The following is a 21,108-nucleotide window of genomic DNA, read 5'->3' on the forward strand; positions in this document are numbered from 1 at the left end:
AATCAGTTCATCAAATGCTTTAACTTTTTTAGATTTAATTTCAACTGACAATTAGATCATTTATACTGATCGTAACCGTGTGCCGTATGTCGTAATCCATAAGAATTGACTAATCACAGTCGAGCATTCCTCTTTTACAATTAATTGAGAGAGAAATATACTCGACTGTGATTAGTCAATTCTTACAAATTACGGCATACGGCATACTACGATTAATATAAATGAGTTACCGATTGTGAGGCTGTAATCACACTACTTGCTGGTTGTTGGTTCTATTTTAGACAATAATGATGCAGCGAGATTAGACTGCAACGTGAAAATAGAACTTAGAACGTGAAAATAGAATTAATGAAAATAAAACCGACACCAGTAATCGCAACCTGTAGTATGATTATGGCCTTGGATAGAGCGTCGCAATTTGCAGTTGTAAAAAAAGAGACGGCAACAAAGAGCACAAAACAAAATGAAAAATTTAAAAATTCGTCATTTTGTACTCCCCCTCCCCCCTCCCCTCCATAGGTGAAGTAAGTTGTTGTCCCTGACAGGTAGAAATAGGTATAAAAAGGATATAAACTTACCTTATTTGTTACATCTATCTCTCTTTGTATAAGATACACTGAATTTAACTACAGCTCAGTCGCGCGATCAAACGACCCACCCGTTATTTTCTTTTTTTCTGACTCGCGCGCGGTCGCTTAGGTGTCGTATGCGTGACGTCGTATTGTTTTCGCGCATTGTTCGTTCGTCCCGAAACAGCGTCGCTCGCAATTACACTGGATGAGAGTGTCGCCGCGAATTCAGAATCAATTACAACGGTTACAAGCCAATCACGGTAACGTCGTAATACGCGTAGTGTAATTAGTGGTCGGATGTGTTCCCTCGCGGCGGTCAATCGCGCGATCGACAAGTGACGCCGAGCGAAGTAAGCTGTAAAGTTGCCAACTACTATCCGACGCGTCAACGGCGTGAAGTTGCCGCGCCGCACGAATTTTTCCTGCACTTATTACCAATCGATTTTCGAATTTTTCCTGCATTCAACGTGCGAGCGAATATTGTTTCGAACGTCCGAAACGTTGTGTTACGGGAACGCTGTGTACAAAGTGGCGTGCGTTCATCGTGTCGCGTTAATTACATACACGGTCGTGTGTGGTCCGAGATTTTCATGCTGTCGTATAATCTGAACATGAATGATGAACATCGCGAGAGCCGGAGAAGCGGAGTGACGGGCGTACGCCATCCATGCGTCGCATTTTGCGTTCTGTAAGTACCTGTTCGAAAGTGCCTCGTCGGGAGCCTCACCGGACAAAGCGACGGTTGATTGTCATATCGCGTTGTTTAGTATACGAATACGTGCGGATGTAATTAGTTTCCTAGCGACTCGCGTCGCGTCCGTGTGAGTAAACATCGAGAACAATAGAGGACAACTATCGGATGACGAAGAAGCATCCGCGCCAGTAAGCAGAATATTCGTTTACTATCACCATTAATTTAATACACATTTTAAAAATATTCAATCATAATTAAAGATTCCTTTAGGGCTCATTGCTACAAATGTAGATTTAACTTTGATCTTTGAATTAATTTACTCTTTATCTTTGAATTAATTTACTTTTTATCTTTTTCTAATTCTTGGAAAATAAAAGAAAATAAAAAATAAGTTCTTCTACATTAAAAGAAATAGATCAAATTTTATATACTTAAATTAACTTTTATTCGCAAAACCTAAATTTTGATTTTTTTCTTACTTTCCTAATTTTTTATTACAAATTATTTAATTATATATTAGGTGTTGGAATTAATTCGTAGCGTTTTTAATGAAAGAATGTTATTTATTTCACATGAGCATTAAAAAATACATTAATGAAAGTACTTCCCATCACTTGTAAAACGCTACGAATTAATTCCAACACCTAATACATTCTGCAAAATATCTGCTACAAATTTAATCAGCAAAATGCCAGCAAAAATATAACAAATTCTGTTAATAAAATCTAATAATAGATCTAATAATAGAATTGTAAAAATTAAATAGAATTTATCAGTTTGTAACATTTAGTTTTTGCAATCAATTGTAATCATTCAAATAATTATAAAAATGATAGACTTCTATTAATAATTTGCTCAAATCATATTATATTTATGGATTCCATTAGCAAAACAAACATAAAATGCAAAATAAAATTTTTGTCAGAATTTCTATATAAATTGAAATACTTTTCTGAAATACAAAGAAAGTCTGATTAAAATGTTTTCATATATGTGAATTCTGAAACAAAAAATTCTAGAAGAGATGTAGACTTTCTTGACACTTGAGAAATGTTTCAATTTGTAGAAAAAAATCTAAGAATATTTTAAAAATTGTAAAATTATTTAAAAAATTCTGAAACATTCTGAAATTTACATAAAAATTCTGAGAAAAATTTTCACCATGTCGATCTGCCACAATATTTTCACATTTATTCACATTTTATTCAGATACGATAAATTTTTGAAAGAATTAAGTATTGAAATTGTAAGAAAGAGAATACAATTACATTTTGTGAAAATATTGACAGTTTTTTAATGTGATGTATCAAATAATATATTATTAATTGAAAACATTTTGTTAAAAACATTTTGTTCAGATACGATAAATTTTTGAAAGAATTAAATATTGAAATTGTAAGAAAGAGAATACAATTACATTTTTTGTGAAAATATTGATATACTTTTTTAATGTGATGTATTAAGTAATATATTATTGAACATATAAAATTAACAACGCAATACATTTTCGATGTGGCATAGGTAATTTTTTATGAATTTGTGACACTCTGGATGATAATTTTGCAATTTTTTACATAATCTGCGTACAAATGTTTTGTTTTAACGACCATATTAATTTACAGATTAATTTTTTTATTAAATGATAGCATTTGCTTAGCATTGTTTTCTCAGTCAAGATCTTTTTGCAGTTTTATTTGCATTAAGGAAGACTAAACTCATCATCGAAATTTTTTTGTTTTTATACATATATACTGGTAAATATACATATTGCACATTATTATGCAACCAAGTGGACTCTTGGCTATTATTTTGTGCTTTTTTTTACAATAATTTTTATTTCATATATAATGCACAAGCAACTTCGACTTAACATTCACAAATCGAGAAAGATGTTAGTTTTTAGAATATTAGTACAATAATAAAGAGCTCTAAATAATATAAATTAAAATTGTATAAAATGGCAGGATTTGTATTGAAGAGCCAATCACAGGATTTGTTGCTAAAATTATAATAATTTATATATTCTAATGATAATTACATAGACTTATTATTCGAATCTAATCTCGTAAATTCAAATTTTTACTTTTTATTCAGTTTTTTAATATGCTGGAAAGTATATTAGATACATTAAATGTATCTATTGTATCTTTTAAATGTATTTAACTATACAAATGAAAGTAACATCCTTTCTCGAGTTTATTTAATCGCCGGGACAGATAATGTCGTAAATTTTTATAAATCAGATGTTAAATCGTGCACAGAGTTTCTCACGGCGCCCCAACTTCACCGAACAGTAGCACAATGGCGTTCATTGAATTAGAAACGGGACGGTAATGGTATCATGATCATTCGTGATTCATAAATCCGCACGATCCGCGTATTTATTAAGCCGTCCATAAAACATCCATTTAATCCGGCGTTAAATCAAGTTCGCGCCAAGTGTAATGCTCAAGGGTGATCGTGCTAGAAAAGTCGACCCGTCCGAATGGCCGGGGTCCACACACGCGTCACCGGGTCTGGCCCGGTCGGGCCCGCATGCGTGCTATAATAATACGAGATCGATGTTGGTGGAGGACCTGCTGCATTGTACAGCTGCATTCCACGATGCCACGTTTCTTTCGGTTCTATCCTCCTGCCTCCTCGGCCCGGCCCCCTTCTGGCTTTCTCTGATCGCGTTCCCCATATCTTAATTCTCCGCGCAACGTTTCGACCTAAGGCGAGGTTTCACGACTATTGTAACAAGAAGTCATCTGTGAATGTTGACTTAGTGACGGCGGACCAATATTTGTCTTAGAGTCTGTCAAGCCTCTCCTGACTTGTTTGGTGGGAATGAAATATTAAATGTTAATACACGGTGTGAGTCCACAACGCTCTTACAAATTGGCTAAATACAATTGGCTAATAAGATCATAGATCCTTCTCTCACGCACAAAATTTTTCTCAAATTTCTCCGTGACGCGCGTATTGTATTGATAAATTCTTCATTAATTATCAATAATATTATTTTGTATGAAAATTTTTAATACTATTTCCTGAGAAATGGAAAAAAACTAGTGATAAAGAATATCGATAAATCTAGTAAAATAAGATTCTTCTTTTTTTATATTTTTTTGTTATCAAGAACTAATCTAAAGAAAGAAGAAATTTTTAATCGCGATAAAGTTACGTCTCTGAATAAGTGGATTGAAGGTGAAGGAGCTGAAGAGGAAGGGTCGGTGAAGCACACGACCCTTCAATGAGATAGCTTAGCTAATTCAAAACTTCGATCGCGTTGCTTTGAAATCGATTCCGAACTTGTATCCGTTACGATGTTCTCGATAGGAACTCTGTATTGATGCATAATATCCTTTTTCCTGTAACCATTATGGGCATAGTCAAGGAAGAGGCAAGGAGGCTACGATCTCCCTAAATCTCAAAAAACAAAAATATACAATAATAATTAGAAAAAAATTACGCATTTACGGATTATTCACAAGAAATTAATTGTGGAAAAGAAAAAATAATTGAGACAACTAATGCTATAAATATAAGTTTTTCTAGATTAAAGAATCAGTTTATAATTTTAAGAGAAAAATAAAATTAATTTGTAAATGAAATATATGTAATTTTGTGATTTTACATCAGTAATTAATTATTAAAAATAATTATATAAAGCGAAATCCAATAATCCCTACTTGACTTCTTACTCTTTCCCGGGTTCAAAAGTCAATTCTTTAATTTGACCTCCTCCTAAACAAAACTTCTGGCTATGCCCATGATGCCATCATGTCTTAATTACTTTGTTTAATATTATTTTTCAACACGAGTGTGAATAATCCTTGCACAAAAATAGTCAAATTTTGTCAGTGTTATTTGAAATTTTTTAATTTTTTTATTCAATTATTCATTGTTTGTCTAATTGAAGTAAACTTTTATTTTCGCAATATTATATTTATTTATTTATTCATATAATAAATACCTAAATCTTTAATCAAGAAAACATTAGTAATTAAGTATAAATAGATAAATAAAAATTAGTTCGCGCTATTGTTGAATGAAAGAAGTTTTATGTACTGGATATTCAATTTTCTCGATTAACTAGATATAAATTATAAAAGAAGTTGCAAAAATTGTAACTTTGCAAAATTGCAAAAATTTTTTTGCTTTGAACAGAATCCGCAAAGTTGCTAATCTTTTAGTGCCGCGTATCTTTTGAGCTTTCTTATGACTTCGATTTGTACAATTGTACTGTACGTTTAAAATCCTCGAAGAAGGAATCACGTCGCGACGACGATCGCATTTCGTCCTAAGAACGCTCTTAATAATGCTGCACCCCATAGCGAAGGGCAACCCTCGCATTTTGTCGCGTCGAAGAACGTGGCGGTTTTATCTCGCAACAAGGCGATTCTTGTTATAGGGTAAACAGAATAGTAGCGAGCAGCAGCACGAATATAAAGAAAAGAAGTTCTATAGAATAAGCCTTGAAAGAATGTATTTGTCCCTGTTTAATAAAATTCATGAAGAGGCCAACGTGAATTTAATAAATTTTTTTGTTTTTCTGAAAATATATATACAACTTTTTTTTATAGAATACACATATTTTTCTGATAATTCATTCTATGAAAAGAAATTTTCATAGAATAGATTATCACTTTTTCGGTATATTGTATATATAAACTGATTTGATATATAGTATATTTATTAATTATATGTCTTTAAATTAGTTTTATATGAATTTTACATTATCTCTCAAGCAATTAGTTACAATTTTTAAATAATTAAAATAATAATTAAATTGTAAGCATATATATATATATATAATCATATTGTATTTAATAGTATTTGGTATATATATATTTTGCAAAAATATTTCGCCGTTTCGCAAGCGATTTTCATTTTTTTTCCATAAAAAATGGGACAGTTTTCTTCATCGAAATAGACACGTATTCCAGATTGCTCTAATTGCTATGGGATTCGTTATTGTACTGTTTACTGTTACCTATTTGATAGATCAGTCCGAGTTGTGTGGTAACCCCAATCTGTGGCATCCAGATAACGCGGATCCGCGGTCGCCCGTTGCCGATCATTACTTTATTCAATTCGCGCGCCCCTTTTCGCCTGTCTCTTCTGCTCCCCTTTTCACGCTCGGACCGCGCAATTTAAAAGCTGCTCGTTCGCGCGCGCGGCACGCAACAATGACACCCTTCTTTTCGATTGGCCGCAATCCCTATACATCCATAGACGCTATATCTCGGTGTATCCAGGATAATGGCAGAATTTCTATTGAGTTTCTTCTTTAAAGACGCGCCGTTCTTTGGCAAGCAAGTTCTAAATTAATCGATGGTCGCTCAATTTACTCCGCACTCGGGCGATTCGAAATCTCCCCCGTTTGCTACTTTGTGCTTTAGACAGGCAATCTCAGCGATGTAATTACAATTGTTCTAATGTTTGTTAACATTTAATGATGATCAAAATTCTATTCTGATTAAAAAACCAGTATTATGAAAGATTACAATTTATAGTTAAGAAATTTTTAAGCGAAAAATGGGATAGTTTACATTGTTTAAGACAATTCTCGAACGCGATATCTCTTATATAGATACGTATGCGGATGTAGATACAAAGTATATTTTCACCGCATTCTGCTTTATAAAAACATACTCACGGTTACGTGCGTAGTGTTTATTTCCGATTTGTAGTGTAGATTCCCGCTCGTGCAGTTTTCACGGACATTCTCAGCGATCCAGGAAAAACACTCGATGTCTTGCAAAACGAAACACTATCCTTGAATCCATCCTTCTCGAAAGATTTTTGTTGTCGGAGTTCTGTTCGACGACATTCTCCCTTCTCTTTGCCTTCGGACTCTACGATTCGATAGCCTCAGGTATTCCCGCGTGTCTCCCTCGCGACTCACCCGTAGTTTTGCATTATCCCCATTACTGCTGATTCACACGTCCTCCTTTGTGGCCTTTGTGAACCGCGACAATGCGCGACGGAGCTCTTCCTCCACCTAGTCGCTTCTTCTGCCTTCGTCCTTTTTTTTGCGTCACGAAAATACGAACGGTCCCAGTAAGAGCTAGACGGATGACAAACGACGGCATACCCCATCGGCTCGATATAATATGCGCCGGTCGAACTTGGACAAGGATCTCTTTGACCTCGTCCTAGTCGATTCATTTTCTTTCTTTCTCGCCCCTACCTCTAACCCTAAGTATTCCGATGGTCAAGCAAGATACCTTATACGGTAGCATTAGGGGCGTCGCATAAAAGTTGTATTGGCTAACTTATTCACGGACAATGTTCATACGAGTCGGCAATTTGTAATAGAATTGTGTATAGACATAGTCTACTAGATCTCTTCCAGCATCCATTATAATCTTTGAATACATATCATGTCGTTCAATTTTGTTTGTTTGAGATTATAATAGTACGATTTTCAATAGGATCCACAACATAGTTATCACCTAGACAAACTATTGTATAGGTTTAAAAACCAAAACACTGTTAAAAAACGATATTCCGTTTAATTTTTATTGAGTATTTCATTCATATTTACCGTTGGTTAACATAAATGTAACACTATAGCAACTTGCACCTCCGGCACAAGTACATTTATATACATATATAAATATATATATATATATATATATATCGATCGCACAAATCAAATTAATCGAATGGCGAGCAGAAAAAAGTTGCGAAAAGAAAAAAGTATTCAACTTCCTACATTTGAATTTGAAATCTGCGACCTCGTCGCAGATCTCCAGTCGCGTTCCAATTAAGCCACCTTACGTGAAAGTACCTGGTGATCCGCATTGTGGCCTCTTTGAAGTCCGCCCGTCCGTTTTCGGATTCCGCAGCAGGACGAGGAGCTCGGGGTGAAGGGAGGTCGAGGAGAGACCCCGACTCAGGAATAAAAGGTGGCCGAATAACACCAGTGGCCTGCGGTAGACACCCACTGAGAGTTATTAAACGACCTACAATGCTTGTTGCCGCGTCACCCATCTCTACCGGCATCCGTGCGCGCCCCGGCACCTTCAGAAGCCGTAATCAAATTCGTGGGGTGATAATTCGACTCGAGAGGATGCTGCAATGATAGAGCCGCGAGATCTCGCCGCCTTTCTCCCGCTGAATGCCGACTCTGCACTTTGTTCGTCGAACTGACCAGCCATTCCTCGCGAACGTCCTCTACGTCATCCATAAGACCTGCCGATCATGTGCGCGGTACGGACCAATCAACAAAGCAATTGACGAGTCTTTTGCTGTCTCTCTTTCTCATTTCTTTTCTCTGCTTACCATTCCGCAAAAGATTACCGCTTGACGTGATGCATAATTATGGTGGAAATTTATGTTGCTCTAGGCATGAGAAAATTTATCAGTTGTTACAATTCGCTGCTTTATGCAATTTCTCTGTATAAGACATAATATTCTTAGAATATTATATATATAAATACCGAAAAAAGATAAACAATATTCTTATAACATATTAAGAATATTGTGTGCTAACAATGAAAATATAATCTTAAAGAATTAGTGAGTCGATTAGAAGAGTTAATTTTTTCATCATCGACCAAAATCCAATTTAACCATCAAAATTTGAAAATAAAATCGCCGGTTGTCAGTTAACGATGGCTTTAGTGATGATAGCGTCTCGCGGCAAAATCGCGAGAGATGTTCGCACCATCAGTAGCAGGTTTTGGCAGCCATATGCCGCGCGCTGTTTTCGGTAGCTCGGGTGTTCATTATCGAGAAGAAAGGCGGGAATAAAGGAGGATCAGAAAGAAGACGAGATGCCTTGTGCGCCTTTGCTTCCTTCTGTCTCGATACTCGGTATACCGGGTGTGTACGCGCGTATCGTTTGTAGTCGTCGGCCACCTGGGAGCGAGCGATCGGCCGATCGAGAGATCGAACAATTGTAACGCATAGTCACGATTGCCTCGAAAGAGCAGCGGGGAATGGAGAAAATGAGAAAATTAAACGTGCGTGAGAGGAAGACAGGAGGAGACGGCGTTGTCGTTATTATCATGGCTAAGGCCCATAAAACGGGGCCGCTTCCATTCGTGCTGAAGAAACGGAACTTTGCCGACGGATTGATCGACTGTTGTTTAACGATACTCGATTACGAACCCATCGGTCCCGCCGAAATTGCTGGCTTGGGACCACCTGTAACTATCGCGGAACGAATCGTACCACCGGGTAGAAGTCTGCCAAAACTTTTCTCGGTTGCATTCATTCATCGATTTTACATTAGTTACAATTTTAGACTAGCAGCTAATACATATTAGTATATAAAAGTATTTTATTATCTTTATATTCTTTATTATTTACTTATTTCTTTTGATACTTTTTAAGATCGTACATAGTGTATTCTTATTGATTACCGATTTCACACAAGTACAGCTTTAAGATCTTGGAAGTCAATCACAACATGGTATTTATTGGTATCTTAAAATGTTATTTAATATGATGTCTTAAATATAAGAACCAACTATCTCTAACTATATGAATATAGTTATGTTCAGGTTATGTTCAGATTCTTATCCGAGTGTCATCCACCCAGGTATCACTCCATTTTTGTTGTTTACCAAACATTAAACAAAGATGACATGACTGGGAAGCACTCATAATATTCTAATCCAAAGTTCTAAAAATACCCATCTATATAATTCTTAAGATCGATAGGCGCGTACGTTCCTTGTCCTGATAAAGTGAACGGGAAAATTCATGAAATATTGGTGTTAGCAATGCACTATTAGACGGCAATAATCCGCAAATCCTTTGGTACCTTCTTAGGATCTGTTTTTGGATTCTATGATTGCCGCTAATTAGTGTCGTTTCTCACATATAAAATTTATTCAAGTTATCTATAATATATGACCAGTCTATGTAATTGAAGCTCAGAAATATTATAATTATTTGCATATTTTGCCTGAACTTAATACAAGATATGATTATTTTTTTATCAGCGAAGCTAATGAATATAATAATATTTGTAAAATATTTCAATCTTACAAATTTAGCAACTTCATCACTTTATTCGAGAGACATTTAGAAGCCATGTATAAAGACATTCTTAGGATATTCTGAAAGCATAGAGACGTTCTCTGGATGCCTTTAGAATGTCTCTAGGAAATCTGAACTGTAGAGAAGTAAAATTATCTTAAAGATTACGGATAAACATCTTTAGGTCTGCCGATTCCCATATCTTGTGGATGAATTTGGGACATAATGAGACACTCATTTGATAGTTCTCAAGACGTCCTAATTGAATCACGATACTGTAACAGGTCCTCACAATATCCTGTTTAATTGATAGGACATGCTTAGGACATCCATTAGACAGCTCTGTGATAATAGAGACTGATTTTGGCAATTTCCGTATTTTAGGAGTTGATATTGATTTAATTGAAGAAAATATCAAATATATCGAAATATATTGTTCTACTGGTGTTTAAGTATATCAATATTAAAAAAATCGAAAAATATATTGAATATTATAAATGATATTGGATCAATACTATTATCTATTCAATATTGAGCTAGCCAATACCATATTATTTTTTTTTAATCCAGTACTGAAATATGAAATTTATTTTTTGGTACAAAATCGATACTTCGTCAGGATTCAATATTGATCTTGATCTACTATATGAATTCCTTTTTGAATTATGGTAAAAATTCATAAATTTTAAGTAAATAATAATTTTATATATATATATATATATATATATATATATATATAAATAGAACCAAAATTAAGTTAGATATCCGTACAAAATGATCTTTTTAGTACAAAAAAAAAGTGTGCCAAACACACGGTACTCACTACAAAATTTAATATAAAAAATTATAGCTAATTTGTAGTTATTAATAAAATCAAATATAACAATCGCATCTTTAAACGTGTTTTACATATTTCAAATGTATATTTTTTAAATGTTACTGCAAAAACAAAACTTAATAACATGTTATGTATTCATATATTATTATCTTGAAAATTTTATACGAAAATTTTTTTGCTCATTTATATGTAATTATGAAGAAAGCAAGTTTATAATAGTAACTGTTGATATAATTTTGATGTAAAAATTTCTATGTAGTTGAGAACTATCGTATATATATTTTTTGAACTCAGTATGAAAGATAGTTTCTTTCTAGTTTCTTTCTCAAAGAAATAGTTGTGTTCTCTGACGTATTTCTACAAAAGTTGACTCAAGTTCTATTATAACGATCAATTCAATTTTGATTCGAACACCTTGCGTCTCTGCGATTGCAAAAAATCTTATTTCATGAAATGGCAACTTTTATAAAGAAATAGAAAAAGATTTAATGATCTCCAATGGAAATGCGTGGCACAGAACGTGTATCTAGGCGAAGTTAAACGACCATCTACGCCGTAGATGGAAGCAATCGATATCTCTATAGAGCTGACGGATGTAAAGGGAGCTTTCCTGATTAATGAACACAGCGGGCAATCCACTCGCATCCTCCGCGATTTCTTTCTTGACTCTGTTTTTTAAACAATCAAACAGTGACTCGGCCTTAGCGCAATCGAACCGTAAAACGCCGTATCGATAATAGAACGAATCCACTCCCCTATCTTGCTTCACGAAGCTACCAAAGAGGCTTGCAAGAAGCGAGAATGCAAAACACAACGGTGTATTTCGCGTATTTTTTGCGACGGTGTGATCGGAAGGATTAATTGGTTGCTGGATGAATAGGATGTCAGTCAGACAATTTTTAATAACTCCCCGTCGGCACGATGATACAGAATAAAGCATATCTTGTTCAAATTGAGAGATCGCTATAATTAATTTCTACAGGAATTGAACGTTAATTTTTTCAACGATTTTGTTTTGACTAACGAGATTTCCTCTATTTTCATTCCGTTTTCGCGATGTGTTGTAAAAATAATATTGAAGAGCCAGTGCATATAAGATAATATTCAGTAAGCAATGAGTTTTTTAGTGAGAATATTATAATTAAATTTTATAATACAATGATTTAATTTTACACGCATAACTTTATTTCTCTAAAAAAAATTCTGTTCCTCAATATAATTACTAATTCTTATTCTGCAGCATCCATCAAGTAATTGAATAATAATTATTATATAATAATAATGATTCTCACTAAACGTCACCCTCCAAAAAAGTTTCGGTTTATCGATCATTCGATTGTTTATCGCAAGATTTGTCGATACTTCTTTCAGGAAAAGGGTTGCTCCAGAAAAAAGAAATAATATTTCGCCTGTGGCGCCCCTTTCGAGCCATACCTCTTTTTATCTTCTTTTCGTTTCACAAGGGACATGGGTTAGGGGGAGGGAAATCCGGGGCAATGAATGAGAAAAAAGAAACTCAATCGATAGCAAGCGGGTCGAAGGAACTCCCGATGTGTCATTGATCGAAATGAAATCATCGGCATACGTTTTCTTCGGCGACAACAATGCGAACGCCGATCGTTCAGAAGGGATCGCAGGAGCGCAGGTAACCCATCGTTGTTTCCTCTTCGTGTTTCCGTCATCGGAAGTGATTGACGAACACTTTGGGACCAATGTCGGTTAAAGCTTATCACGTTTATTTAGTATAAAATTTTTTCAGAACATGTTATGAATCTTATTGATACGTGATGGGCGACAACAAGCTCTATCACTAGCAATAAATAATTGCATTATTGATGAGTAAATTTTTTTGTAGCAAGTAGCACGATCTTGGCCATACGAGTATAAAGCCTTCAATTTATTTTCTTGAAAAAGGTAACAGTAAAAGCCAAAGGAAGACTAAAATATTAGAATTGTCATAAAAATATTATTTTTCAAAAAAATTATTTTTAATTTACTTTTTATTAAATATAGAACGTTAATTTGTGAGGATACTTTATATTTATGGCCAAAACTATTTAGTAGCCTTACATTTTAGAGAAGCTTTGCTTCAAGTATGTCATATTTAAATTTTATGAATTATGAATTTTATTAGCTGCTACTTGAAATCTCATAAATAAAAGCAAGAGCGATATTTAACGTAGTTATGTTTAAAAATTTTACAACACAATGTTGTTTCTCCTTCTGAAGAGGAAACGTTCAACAATATGTTGTGATAATTTCGATAAGCTATAAATGAGTATCTGAAAGATATTTCGATAATAACCGACGTTGGCAATAAATGTAGAATTAACGAATACAGTGCGCTGGGACTAGGAACGTCGATATCGCGCGCGATGTTGTATAATCGAAAGGATATTATCCCACGTGCACCAGCACACTCTCTTTGTCCATCGTCCGCACTAATCCATAATGCGTGCACAATGCATCCTTTTCTCCATTTTACGGCTGTCGCAGTCGAATTCGAGAATAGAATGCGTGTCCCCGCTTCTTCTGCTTCTCTCACCCTACCGGCGTCGAATTAAATCCTACCTGGAAATCGTCATCGTCCTTCGGTGTCGCGATCCTTTCGTTCGGAATCGCACGGGCGAATTAGCTGGTAATTGTTGTCCTCAAAAAGAGAGAAAACGAATTACTCCCTACTCTTCTCCCCTACTACCTAGCATGGTGAATTTATTCAGGTATACACGGGACAAGTCTAAAGTCCACAGTATGTCATTTAACTGCCATCCAGCGTCATTAATACGACATTAATTCGACATTACGTCGCGCGTCGAATGAAATAGAAAACTTTTGAAAAAAAGAATGCATGCTTCATGGCCGTGAAATTTGATGATGAAATTCTTGGTAAATTTAGTTCATAAAATTATGAAACCTTTCATACTTATGGCCATAAAACGATATTATTTTTTAAACTTGAAGATTTATGAACATTGGAGTCTTGAGGTTGTTTAATTCTAACAATCTCTGAATTCTTGAAGCTAAAATTTTATTTTTCTAGTCTGAAAACTATATTGTTAAATCACCCATAAATGAGTGCTAAATCGAGACTAATAAATTTTAAAATTAATAGTTAGAAGTTATAATTAATCCTTTGTAAACATACAGTAGATCTTTTTTGACCCAAATGAAATTTCACTCAAATTTCTTGAAACTAATTTTAATTTTCATTAAATATAATAATTCTAACATTTAAATTAAATAATTAATGTAATGTAGCAGAGATGTTGAAGAGTAATCCTGAATTTTTCTAGACTTTTTGAAAGTTTAGAATAATAAAAAAAATTGGGGTCAATAAAAAATCCAGAGTGCCTATGGAGTAAGTAAAAATATGTGTGCCTATGAAGAATTATAGTATCACATGCATGTTACATTTATAAAAATATGTTCTTAAATTTATATGGATTTATAGAAAGAAATAGAGAGAGAGAGAGGGAAGGGGGGAGTCTTAATTAACATCAATGCTACTTGTATCATACTAAAACTGAATTAATTCATACTATATGCAAATATCTCTTGACTTTTAGACACATCAGCGAATACAAAATTAATTTGAGCTCACATTCGAGAATGTGCATAATCGCCTCTTGTCCCGCTCATCGTTTCAAGAGAGAGGGAGAGAGAGAAAGAGAGAAAGAGGAAAAAATGGAGGAGAAAGGTCGAGGGAGCTGGACACTGGAGGTTTAATTTAGTGTCCGAGTGCACGCGGTCTCGGTATAAATATTTTTATTTATCCGAATGACGCCTGGCCGCGGAAATAAGCTGGTAATTTACATCCACGGACGGGGCGGGTGCTCCGGTGGGAATTTTTGGGCGATTTATGGGATTCCGGCATGGCGGCCACGAAAGTAGAGAATTAAGGAGCACATTGTGCATGGTGTCGCCGGTGGCGAATCATTCGATAAAAAATGCGGATTAGGAGATATTCGGAGAATATCAGAAGATTCCGCCCCCATGTCATTCCTCGTCACTCTTAAACCTTGTTTTCTTTTCTCAATCAAAAAACAGCATAATTTTTATTAGATTAATCGAATTATTCTTAGTCTTTGATCAACAATAGAAATACAGCCTTTGATATAAATATAAAACATTCTCATAAATTTATGTTAACGTTCTATTTAATAAAAAGTTAATTGAAAAGAATTTTTTTAATAATATTTTTATAATAATTTTAATATTTTAGTTCTCTGTTGCAGAGACTCTCTAATCAGAGTCTGGCCATTTTTTTTCATTGAAATTGTGCGAGAGAGAAAAATCGTGCTCACTTTATCTCACTCTACAGTAATGCTGTAAGTTGCGACTTTATAGAGACGCTCTATAGTTTTCGACGAACATTCTGACACGTTCAGACGACTAATTGGCGACTATGATTAAAATTTAAAAAAACTTAAAAATTTAGTAGTGTCTAATCATAAATACTACGATAGCAAGTCCATGGCCATGATATATTTAAGTAAAAGCATAATGTATTTTCATTTTAAATGGAATGAATGAAAAATATCGGACCAATTACAAACCGGAGAGAAGGTGGCCAGACTCTGGCTAGAGAGTCTGTATTCTGTTGGCCCTTATTACCGCTTTATCCAAGAAAATGCGATAAACTGAGGATACTTTATACTTATAGCCAAGGTTTTGTTTCTTCCTCAAGGGCTGAGGTCGATTTGGACGCTTTCAGCGCTTTTCAGTACTTCTATTCTTATTTTCCGTCTAATGAACAATAAAGACAAAATGATGATTACAAGCGCTTAAAGCGCGTGAGCGTCCAAATCGATCGCAGCCAGAATACATCGACGAATTTAGAATCGAGAACCCGTTATTATACCTCCGTTAAAAAGTGTCACACAATTCGCGGGAAATACCCGCGCGTGCGGCACGCTTATGCCAATTTACACCGCGTGCATTTAAAGATACACCTGTTCAAAGCTCTCGCACAACGAGTCGCAACATGCGGGAGATATCCAATTTTATTGTTCGCACGCGCGATTACACGTCGCGGACGACCGGTCAGCGTCCCGCGTCGCCATGTTGTAATGCCGTTTATTGAGAGACGTGTTATCTCGGACGCATATACGTAATTAAATTGTTTATACGAGCGATTACGGCGTGCGTATAGCTTGTAAATTGTCGGCGCGCATGTGCGATTGTGGGGCATTGTGCGCGCGTATGTATACGCGGTTTGCGTGCACACGCGTGGGTGCGGCATGACGTGAATTCGCGCACGCACACACGCACACACACACACGAGTGTCGTGCAAACCGTATCGTCGCGCTCTCTCTGTGTCACCAACATTATGCGACAGTGACGCGCGCCGCGGTAAATTCACGCGGATTTCGCTCGTCTGCGCGTTCGTCGGAAATTTATTTGTCGCGTTTACACATGCATTTCCATTGTAAACCGCGTAATGCACCCTGCAAGCGCGCGCGGGCTGCGTCACTGCGTTTGGGGAGTGGGAGGGAGGGAGGGGGATGATCGGGTTAAGCTCGCGCGCGCATTGCATTCGGAATGCATGTTGCATTCATCGGGAATTTATCTATCGCGATGCGCCACTATTGTTCGTATTGTCGCTTATTAATACTAGTATATAACTACCTCCTCCCTTTCTATCTCTCTCTCTCCCCCCCCTCTCTCTCTCTCTCTCTCTCTCTCTCTCTCTCAATCTCTCTTTTTAAGTTATAATTTCTCTGAAGATAATTTATCGCGTTAGAAATAGAGAACGGGCATTCGCTTATACTGCTTGACAACAACGCAATTTCATGAAACGGATCTTAAAACGTGCCCGTAATTTATTAATGCACTTTGACACACTTTTTGTACAGCTTATTTCACAAGAATCGTTATAATCTGTCCCAAATTGAACACAAAGGAATAAATAAGGAGAAACGAACGAAATCTGGGACGTGTGGCAGAAAATCCCGTACCATCGAGACCTAAATTCGCCGGCGATTTATTTAACGTAGACGCGTTATTTACGAATACGAGAATCTCGATCTATTATGTAGGATTCCGCTGAAAAATCCTTTCATCGGGAAACGCGAGCGAGCAACCGACTCCACGATCCTTTCACGGCGAAATGTCCGCGAAAATTCGGAATTTTGTCCCATCCCCTCCCCCCCCCCTCTCTCTCTCTCTTTCGTTCTGTCTGTCTCTTTCTACTTCCTCCTTCTCTTCCTCTTAAAATGGAAAAAATAGGGATAGGACAAGAGGTAGCAAGGGGAAGAAAGAGAAGGGAGTAGTTGCCCTCGTGCGTGCACACAATGCGCATTTTTCCGGGACGCCGAGAATTCCTTCTCTCCGTTTTCCTCGACTCGCGCAATTCCCCTTTTCCTCCTCCCCCTCTTCTCTCCCTTTCCCTATTCCTTTTCTTTCCCTAGCTTTTTCCCCGCGTCGAACGAAGGTTGCTCGACTTTTCGCGTGCTTTAAAGAAAATTCACAGATTCCCGGCGAAAGACTTCCTTTGAAAAAGCGAACGCTCGCCCGCCGCGCCTCGACCAAGAAAGAGAAGAATTAATTTCTCGCTGCTTAAAGGCTCACTTTTACGTGACGCTAAATGTCGTGACTTTTGTGGTCACGACTGAAGCATTCATCTTTCTGAAAGAGAGAAATTCGATCACGAAACCTTTTAGTGTCCTGCTTGCTAAATAAATTAAGCGTAACCGGAATAAAATAATATTTTTATTTAAAGGAAAAAAAGGAAATTTTTGTTATTGATTTTTGTAATCTAGATTTTGTCAACTTCCTATAGCTCTATTTCACATAAATAAAATAATTGCAATTAAATAAAATGCGACATATGTAGATAATTTTCATGAAAAAAGGAAATCATTGATTTCATCGATATGAGCCCTTTTGCTTTACGCTCGATCAGGGATTTCTAATCATGAAGGGCTCTCATCGACCCTTTTGTTCTCGATGCAGTCGCAATGCCTTTTCACAGAAAAGGGCCGCAAAAACGAGATGACGATCTCTCTATGCGTTTTCGTCGTTTTTTTATTAGCGTTCACCTGAATTACTTTTCTCTCCCCCCCCTCCCCTTCTCTCTCTTCCTCTCCCCCTTCGCTTTCTCCTGCACTGCGCGACAATTCGGTCGTCGTTTCTGAATGCCTGTGCCCTGTACTGAATAAGGCGCACGCTTGCCGTTATTCGAAGGGGAGAGGAGCCCTTGGCTCGCCTCTTGTCGGTAATTATTCGCCAAGTGGTAATAAATTGAAAGCCAGGCAGCGATAAGGCGGAGCCGAGAACGCAGCGGTCGCTTTCGACTACCTCAATACCGCAAGAGCGCAGCTTTTTTTTCCATCTAAGGTGTCGCCTTTGGATCGCGGAAGGTCTCCGAAGAATTCATGTTGAGAATATTTCTTCCATGTACCTACAAAAATCTTCAATAGAACGAATAAAACGATTAATCTGACAGGTATCCTTTTTTTTTTAAATACTATCGGTGTAAATTTACAAACTTCTTTTGTAATATATATGATTCGACATTATAATTGTCTTCTAAGAAAACAAATACACTGATTGTGAAAAAACAAATTTTGGTATTTTGATCATTTGTGTTAATTTCTAACTAAAATTACAATTATGATTATGATATCAATCATAATTATGATAATATTACTATAATGACAGTGATAAAAACTGTATGTTTAGTTCTATTATAAGAATTATATATTATAGTTGGCAACTGAAAATTACTTAATTATAGTTATTCTAATCATAAAAATAGTTGCAATTACTATAAGTTATACATAATTAAATTATAATAATTACAAATATACAATCATTTTTTTGTAACAATAACTATAATTATAGTCATTTGCGGTTGCCAACATATAATTATTAATTATACTAATATTATAGTAGCAATAATACATATAATTGCGAATATCAAAAATTGTTATCTCAATGTATATAGATCTTCTAGGTCAAGTTTCGTTTCTTGGAAACACTCTTCTTCTGGAAATCCATTTTATTGCAAATTATTTTATTTATATCGATTTACTGTCTATATAGCGTCTACTGACTATATAGCTTTTTATCAAATTTTTCTTTGTTCAATTTTTATTCCTTCTGTGCACTACTAAGGATAACAGTTAGTTTTTTACTCCTTGCGTCACGATTCGTAAGCCGGACTCGCACAATGCCTTTCGCAGATATAAGAGATTTTTATTTCTTCATCGAATCTATTGGCTACCGGTCGGTCTCCTGGAAAATTCATACTTAATCGAATTATTCTGGAGCGGGCACGCGATAAGCTGCGTCCCTGCTCGCGATACTCGCCTGAATGCGCCTAACTAAAGGCGGAGAGGCCGACGCCGCCGACGCCGCCGCTGCCTCCACCGCCTCCGCTGCTACCGCCGCCTCCGCCGATCAAGAGAAATGGTTTTGGCATGCAGATTCGAAGCCAGTCTGTCTCTCCCTTTTCCTCCCTTTCCTCTCGTCAACCCTCATCATGCAACTCCACCACCCTCTCTCGCCTACCACCCATCCCTTTTTTGCGACCCTATGCAAGGTGTTTTGTACTCGCATGCTCACCCGCACGGAAATCCGCGACGTGTCTCGCTTGTAACGGGCGTAGGCGTTGTAACGCAACACGCGTGCAATTGCCCGTTCGAGTAATATAGCCGCGTTGAATTCGTCGGAATATCGGCGCTGATTCTTTCTCTCTCTCTCTCTCTCTCATTCTCTCCCTCTTTTTTTTCATTTTTCGTTTGATCGCAGGTTTCCACTGCCGGTTTTTTCGCCGTTCGATACGCAGTCAATAAGTTCATGAACGCGTATAATTGGAAAGACGTACCGGGAAATTCAAATCGGAAGTTTGATTCCTAATACAATCCGCATGAGTGAGCTTCAAAACGGTCGTAACATTATTGATAGCATATTCCTAAATCCCTCGAAAATAACTGTTGCCCAGAAACAAATGTCATCGTATATAATATAACACAGAATTAGCACGAAACAAAAATTAAATTCGCGAAATGGATTATTGTGCTTAGATAGTTATTCGCATAATCGTGATGCAGCACCTGATGGCGTAAATTCTAACTAAATAAATATGTGGGAGACACTTGCGCAGGTGCATCAATGTTCTCGTCGCGACGAGGCAGGTATTATCATCCTTCCTTCCCTCCTTTTCCACGGGAGGAGTAGCGTTGAGCTTGATGTATGGCTTTATAAATGGTGGATTTACATATTTTCCGCGTTTAAACGCGTCCTTCGAAAACTGGCACGTGTGTAGCCTAATCCCCTCGTGTCAAGTAGCAAAAGCACGGAGAATAGCAATTATCAATCACTTCCTCTACGTGTACCAGCACGTATTTAATATCGTTTACATACTTGAAAGATATATAGTAATATTTCTTTGATTTATGCAACGAAATTATCCAAAGTAGCATTTAGGAGTAATACTTTCCGAAGTAATACTTACTTATATAGATTAGAGCGTATTATATTCTTAATTATGTAGAATAAGAATAAATAAATTAGAAATAAAAAGAAATGAGGAGAAACATATAAAATGTAGATTTATTGAAGACAGATTGGAAAGAAAAAAATATTGTACAATATTATATCCTAAGTACAATATTATATCCTAAGGATTAGATTCAAATAGCCTAGATGAATGTACGAGATAAAAAGATAAAAAGTGTGAACCAAGTCCTTTCCTTGGACTTTGTAAGCTGAAAGTAATAAAGATTCTATTCTAATAATTTTCGATTTATGATCCATCGCGCAAGTTGGGTTGATTCCTAGCGCAAGTTGGGTTGATTCCAAAATCTTATTTCGCTTCTGGATATAGTTTCCCCGATTATGACTTTCCCGTCATTTTATAATAAACGTATATACTTATCGGATTTCGTGAAAGTTATAAGAAGAGTAAGGAGCGAATGGCGTACTCTCGGTCGGCTTTACGATGCGATTTTTGCAACAAAACATTCCATTTGTCCCCGGTGTATCTTCAACGACTGCGACGTCTCCGATCCTCCAC

At 36.2% G+C, this 21,108-nt stretch overlaps 1 protein-coding gene across 3 annotated transcripts in view; it reads left to right on the forward strand.

Moving 5' to 3' along the window:
- Positions 1 to 594: 594 nt before the first annotated feature.
- LOC105152062 (uncharacterized) overlaps positions 595 to 21,108 on the forward strand; it is a 102,271-nt gene continuing 81,757 nt past the window's right edge. Inside the window, exon 1 of one of the 3 annotated variants that reach the window (XM_011066108.2) lies at positions 595 to 1,454. In XM_011066108.2, coding sequence (XP_011064410.1) covers positions 1,432 to 1,454 — 23 coding nt within the window. In that variant the 5' untranslated portion in view covers positions 595 to 1,431. The remainder of the gene's footprint in view (positions 1,455 to 21,108) is intronic. The other 2 variants (XM_087415357.1, XR_015548066.1) reach the window with 2 other exon arrangements.

The sequence above is a fragment of the Acromyrmex echinatior genome, chromosome 17 (assembly GCF_024713525.1).
Source record: "Acromyrmex echinatior isolate Ae372 chromosome 17, ASM2471352v2, whole genome shotgun sequence".
Lineage (NCBI taxonomy): Eukaryota > Metazoa > Arthropoda > Insecta > Hymenoptera > Formicidae > Acromyrmex > Acromyrmex echinatior.